Source organism: Salmo trutta, chromosome 17, assembly GCF_901001165.1.
Source record: "Salmo trutta chromosome 17, fSalTru1.1, whole genome shotgun sequence".
NCBI lineage: Eukaryota > Metazoa > Chordata > Actinopteri > Salmoniformes > Salmonidae > Salmo > Salmo trutta.
In genome coordinates, this window is record NC_042973.1 from 40,134,138 (window position 1) to 40,141,292 (window position 7,155).

General features: G+C 39.0%; 1 protein-coding gene across 1 annotated transcript in view; it reads right to left on the reverse strand.

Moving 5' to 3' along the window:
- The window catches only part of LOC115152183 (transcription factor RFX4-like), a 35,313-nt gene extending 28,385 nt beyond the window's left edge, over positions 1 to 6,928 (reverse strand). The window contains exons 1-4 of the mRNA XM_029696765.1: positions 6,711 to 6,928; positions 4,288 to 4,374; positions 3,701 to 3,761; positions 1,097 to 1,220 (exon numbers count right to left, since the gene is read on the reverse strand). Of these exons, the coding sequence (XP_029552625.1) occupies positions 1,097 to 1,220; positions 3,701 to 3,761; positions 4,288 to 4,374; positions 6,711 to 6,753 (315 nt within the window). The 5' untranslated portion in view covers positions 6,754 to 6,928. The remainder of the gene's footprint in view (positions 1 to 1,096; positions 1,221 to 3,700; positions 3,762 to 4,287; positions 4,375 to 6,710) is intronic.
- Between the last annotated feature and the right edge of the window lie 227 nt (positions 6,929 to 7,155).

The window sequence follows — 7,155 nt, forward strand, 5'->3', positions numbered from 1 at the left end:
AGAGTCTATAGGGGCCTTTTGGCAAACTCCAAGTTGGCTGTCATGTGCCTTTTACTGAGGCATGGCTTCCGTCTGGCCACTCTACCATAAAGGCCTGATTGGTGGTGCTGCAGAGATGGCTGTCCTTCTGGAATGTTTTGCCATCTCCACAGAGGAACTCTGGAGCTCTGTCAGAGTGACCATCGGGTTCTTGGTCACCTCCCTGACCAAGGCCCTTCTTCCCCGATTGCTCCGTTTGGCCAGGTGGCCAGCTCTAGGAAGATTCTTGGTATTTCCAAACTTCTTCCATTTAAGAATGATGGAGGCCACTGTGTTCTTGGGGACCTTCAATGTTGCAGACATTTTTTGGTACCCTTCCCCAGATCTGTGCCTCGACACAATCCTGTCTCGGAGCTCTACAGACAATTCCTTCGACCTCATGGCTTGGTATTTGCTCTGACATGCACTGTCAACTGTGGGACCTTATATAGACAGGTGTCTGCCTTTCCAAATCATGTCCAATCAATTGAATTTAGCACAGGTGGACTCCAATCAAGTTGTAGAAACATCTCAAGGATGATCAATGGAAACAGGATGCACCTGAGCTCAATTTTCCGTCTCATAGCAAAGGGTCTGAAATTTTTAATAAATTAGCAAAAATGTCTAAAAAACGTGTTTTTGTTTTGTCATTATGGGATATTTTGTGTAGATTGCTGAGGATTTGTATTTATTTAATCTATTTTAGAATAAGGCTGTAATGTAACAAAATATGGAAAAAGTCAAGGGGTCTGAATACTTCCCAAAGGGACTGTACATGTCGATATTACTTTGCAAATATATCGTAACAAGCCATGAGACTGATTTACATACACAATCAGTAAGCATACTTGTTCAATGCTATTTATTTCCCCCTTCATGTTTTACTATTGTCGATGAAGAAGATAGTTCTGAAAAATGGTAACCTTCCTACGCAGGTATAGCCTACTGCACCAATGGGACTATTTCACTTTCTCTTTCTGTGAAGTATTGTTCACAACATTAGTTTGGGCTAAACCAAGCAGGCCTCCTAAGTTTCCTGTTAAAGTGGTCAGTGACGGGGTAGAGTGCTGTGTCCTACCTTCCCAAAGCTGGCGGCGTTGACAGGCTGTGTGTCGTGCTTCTCACAGAAGTCCAGGTAGTGCATGTAGAGAGCACTGCGGGGTATACAAACCCCTTCTGCAATCTCATAGTTCTCCTCCAGCCTGTAGGTGAAAAGCAGACCTGTCAGTCAATCCCCATCGAATAACATGGACTTCTTACCGACCTCAAAGACATCTTTAGTCTGGCATCTACCGTATCTACCGGCATCCAAATAAAGTGTTACCCAGTTTACTCCTGTATCTATTCAGTTAAGGACAGGTTATTTTCTAGTGGACCATATTAGATGAATAATCAAACCTAAATAAGGAGCTACTTTGCGAAATTACATGTGGATTTATTTTTTAACATCTGGGAAAGACGGAATTACAACCATCATTTCAAAGCATAATATCTCTACTGTATAGCATAAATACTCTACTGTATAGCATAAATACTCTACTGTATAACATAATATTTCCACTGTATAGCATAAATACTCTACTGTATAGCATAAATACTCTACTGTATAACATAATATTTCCACTGTATAGCATAAATACTCTACTGTATAGCATAAATACTCTACTGTATAACATAATATCTCCACTGTATAGCATAAATACTCTACTGTATAACATAATATTTCCACTGTATAACATAAATACTCTACTGTATAACATAATATCTCCACTGTATAGCATAAATACTCTACTGTATAACATAATATCTCCACTGTATAGCATAAATACTCTACTGTATAGCATAAATACTCTACTGTATAACATAATATCTCCACTGTATAGCATAAATACTCTACTGTATACCCTTATATCTCCACTGTATAGCATAAATACTCTACTGCATAGCATAAATACTCTACTGTATAGCATAAATACTCTACTGTATACCATAATATCTCCACTGTACAGCATAATATCTCTACTGTATAGCATAATATCTCTACTGTATAGCATAAATACTCTACTGTATAACATAAATACTTAACAAAACTAAGCATTACAACATGCATGAAGAGCTTCAAAGTGCTATAAAAAATGTATCGGTTGTGATCAATCACTCTTAGTAGCATACATGTAATACAATTCAGGATGATAAATAACTTTATTTTGAACATCTCATGAACATAAAATGAACTGTGATGTCTGCTATTACTCATAAGTATCAAGAGGCTATGTACACCTGTATTTTAAGTGCAAAATAAAGCAACAACTATTATTTTATCTGTCTTATTACAGAGCAGCGTTAAATAAGAACATTTCACAAGAATCCTCAATATATTGACTCATGAACACCTCCCTCAAGCAATAAACCAAAACAAAAAGGACCATTTGAGGAGTGTGATGAAAATGGGAAGTTCCCTCACTGCTGTTGAAATGTGAATGACTGTGTGTAATCCCTGGGGATTTACAACGCTCCTCTATATTCCCATAGACCAGGTATATCTATCTAAATAGGAATCTATGTGTATGACAACAACACTATGAACGTTTAAACATCTTGAAGAACGATCTGGCCTTATTGGCCATGTACTCTTATAATCTCCATCTGGCACAGCAAGAAGAGGACTGGCCACCTCTCAGAACCTGGTTCCTCTCTAGGTTTCTTCCTAGGTTCCCGCCTTTCTAGGGAGTTTTTCCTAGCCACCGCGCTTCTACATCTGCATTGCTTGCTGTTTGAGGTTTTAGGCTGGGTTTCTGTATAGCACCTTGTGACATTTGCTGAAGTAAAAAGGGCTTTATACATACATTTGATTGATTGATTGAACACTACACAAACCAACCCGATTCAACTACAGTGGCATGAAAATGACTGATAAACACATATTCACCACCCTTCAAAAAAATGACATCTCCAACAAACAGACCGATCAAGTGTTTTCACCATTGTGTTTTCACCAGAAGGAATGAAATATCAGATACAGACAACAAATAATTAAACGAAGAAGAATGTCTTGGCATAGCCAGCTTACTGTTTTAATTGTGTCTAATGCATATTATTCCCTTCTGATCATAAAAGGTGCAACTACACAGGTCCTATGAATGCATGAAAATATTTATATTTTTGTGAAAAAGCCATTATACTAATTAAACCATCCTTCCAGCCCAACAGCGGCTTCCATGTCATATTGTAAATGTAAACTGTAAGCACCCTTACAATGCTCACTAAAGCTGGTAAGTTGATAGTTCGCTTCTTAAAAGGTGCTGTTTGATGTTACAATTATGTCCTTCATCTTTACATGATTACATTTTATAGGCCACTACATGAGAAGACTGTATACAAAGAATCCTCAAACATATTTTTGCAAACAATATAAGAACAAAATAGGGAAATGCACTTGTTAATTTGATCAACAAACAAAAAGCTACATTGCAAATGCATCACATAATACAAAATAAATGTGCAGAATAGTTCATGCGTAGAGAACATTGAATTAGCATTACATCTCTAGAATTACAGCTTTAGGACAACGCAACATTATGCAAATCTGATTGGATTTTGTTGGACCAAGTTCCATACTTTCACCAAAAAGTACATAATGAAATAAACAGGTGAGGAGAGAGGTGAATATACGATCACTTACCATTGTAGAGTAGCTGGTGTTGAATGTGGTTTAGATGCCCTGTTGTTTTCCTTCTCCTCATCTTTCACAGACAAAAAAGGAATGTGTCAGCTATTTTCAACCATCACACCTCTTCAATTAAGTACCTAGCCAGCGCAATATAAAATGTTAATAAATAACCAGTTGCTGTGAATAAAAATTAAAAAATGTAATCTAAACTGAACAGGGCCAGCCAAAAGGTTGATGCTTGATGCAGTACACTAAAACTAAAAAAGTGATACTTTCTCTCTTTATCCAACTATTCTACTCTACAACAATATTATGATTATGATAATCAGTGGATTATCACGGACATTTGTTATTGACACGTTTTGTGAATAAAGTTGTGTGCTTTATTTGAACAAATTCCAATCCTACAAGTGCACTGACTTTTGCCATATTTTGCGCATCTTATTATTGCGCACCTTTTTATAGCAAATATCAATTTAATCAATAGCACTCTTTAATTTAGCCACATGACAATAGATTATTTCAAGAGATATTTATCCATGACTTTATGCGTTGGAGTAATAAATGCAACATTAAAGCGTTATACAGTCACTGCTTACTTTCGTCATTGGACGTATTCCCCAGGGACGTGTGACTGGAATACCGCTTGCTCTCGTTCTCGTTGAGGCATCTTTCAATCCAGCTCTCTAGAAAAAGGCAAGATGGCCCACAGATCAGGGAAAAGCCTACAGAAATGTACAATTTTAGGTTTCTTTCTGTAGCCCACATGAGGTTTAATTCTTTATTAATTTGCGCTATGGCCCATCAAAATGTGGCACCAATTGGGTGGTCAGATTTGTCCAATATTTGGTTAGCCTACTCTATTGGCCCTAATCAATATAGGGCCTATTTTAAGATGTGGTTCACAAAAAAAGTAATCTAAATAAATCACAATCTAACAATCAGGTTTGTTTATCAAAAGTTGACTTTGCTTAAAGCTGCAGCTGCAACAGGTGGCCTTTTTATAACTTCATTTTAAGACACATTTTGCCAGATGCAAAAAAAGACCATAGACTCAGTCTAGCTCACGTCTAAACAGTGCACAACCAGTTGCATATCACTGCCTACACACACTCATTTGGTCACCTAATGTGACAGAGCAATTCGACTACAATCTATTGTTCGGGCCTAGCGCAGCTGTGCTTCTATGTGAAATGTTTTCACCAACACTGCAGGAATCATTCATTGTTCTTGAGGGGACTACAAGCGCGCACACTTGCCCAATTGAGCCCGCGCTCATTGCTGGAGCAGCCTCGCGACACAGAGGCCTTTGTCCCATTCTAATTTCTACTTAGAAATAGCTCAACTGGTGTCCTTTCTTGGGACAGAAACACTTCTAATATTTCTCGTAGTCCTGTAGATCCTGTTGCCCGCATGACAACAATCACCATAGTAGCAGTTGCCAGGTTTGACTGTTGGCAAGGCAACCTGTTCCATCCCATCAGAAGGGGTTAGAGAAGAGGTCATGGAAATAGAAAAGTTAGAGACTCCGAACTATAAGGATAAATGAACATTTGGTTGATGAGTGGCACGCGCTGTTACAATAAATAGCCTAAGAAATGAGCTAGAATGCTTTATCATGAATAAAAGCAAACGTGTAGGCTATGCCTAATTTATCTTTGATCTTTGCAAAGCCCTCCTATTCTATAGCCTTAGGCCAGGCATTCGTTTTTAATTGTAAGAACAGAACAGTATGATTAGGCTGCCTAACACTGTTTACAACCCACAGGTTGACCAGAGAACACGTGCTGTCATCAGGTCCATAAAGTTGAACGGAATTATCAAATGAATAAACAAAAATAATCATTATTGTCATCATCATAATTATTTATACTAATATCACCCTCATCAAGTATTATTTTAGATCAATCATTACAATTAATACCAGTACATTATTAGGCTGACGTGTAACTTATTTAAATGTGTTGTGCATTAGACTAGCTGATACTTTAAAATGTTTCCCCAATCATTGATGAAGTTAGTCCACTGAGGTGAAAATAATTCTCCATTGTAGCACTGGTCCCTGGGTAGTAATTGAATCATTTGCCATGAGCACAGATAAGGTAGAGCTCTAAATAATTGGATTAAATTCGATCAACGGGCTAAACGGATCTCTGATAATTTTATAGGCACACTCTTTCATGTTAACCAACTCCCCACCAGACAGCGAATTACCATAAACAGCAGGGGGAAAACTCCCCGACGATTATACAGTAAAGTAAATAAATGTGTCGAATAAAATGAAGTATGACGTTAGATTAAGAGCACAATTAGAAAAACGCATAGCTAAAGCCGCAACATTCATTCTAACTAATTATAGCCTACATCTGCATATTATGGCTGTTTCTTATAATCGCCTTATTTGAACATTTTAAGAGCCCACTTTTCAGAAGAAGGCTATTTCTGTTACTTTTGCGATACAATACGTTTACCATAAATATTTCGTTTTTGATATTACATCGAATTTACTTTAGGCTGCTTCTTGGGTCATGCCGTACGACTTTATCCTGCTGCGGGCGACTGGCCGCTTATTTCCCCCAGAAGTTGTTTACAAGAAGCAGGTGCATCACAGGCTACACGCGCCTCGAAGGCTTGGAAGATATTTTTTTCCCAAAGAGATTGAAAACTTTTAGGAATCCTGCTGTAATTTGCTGAATGTAGTCTAATAGTTGACATTTCATTCATGCTCCTAAATCAACGTTTAGGCACAAAATAAATGGCCTAATGTCATTCCATAATCAAACCATCCCTAAAATCTGCTTTTTGTTGGTATATATTTGTCATGAGTTAATGGCACAAAACCACAATGCCTCTTTTGTTGACATCTTAAAGAAACTAAAATGTAACACATGGCTCTAAACTGGCTGTAGAGAAAGTCACAAATTCCCAGGGGCCCAGTGGCTATAGTGATCCACAACAGAAAGTGGTTCCCCATGCATCCTGATAAGGCAAGTCTGCAGTGTTGCAGGACAGGATGACCAACCTGTGGAATCCATATCAGGCTCCTCCAGCAGCCCACAATGCATCCTCTTCCCATCAACGGCACACTGGCTCCTCCAAGAAAATGGCTCTGTGCACGTCTCCCCCTCCTCAGTTGGCTTCCACTTGTCTAGCTCCGTGTCTCCGTGACCACTGCCTATCCGTGGCAGGAGATGGTGAGGCTCTGGGCTCTGCTGAGAGAGGGGTGGTGTTGGTGGTGAGGGGAGGTGGTGGGGGTGGGGGGGGGGGGGGGTAGAGACTCCAGAAATCCAGCGGGGGGAAAGCCAGACCCGTCAAAATGTTTGCTGATGTTTCATGGGAAAGGGTCTGATTTTATAGGAGCCCTGATGGGGACATGTCATTGATAGGCTCAGAAGGCTGATGAATGGCCTCAAGTCAGATGGGGATGTGGCAAGGCTCACTGGAAGTCTTTTGTGGGGCTGCTTTGA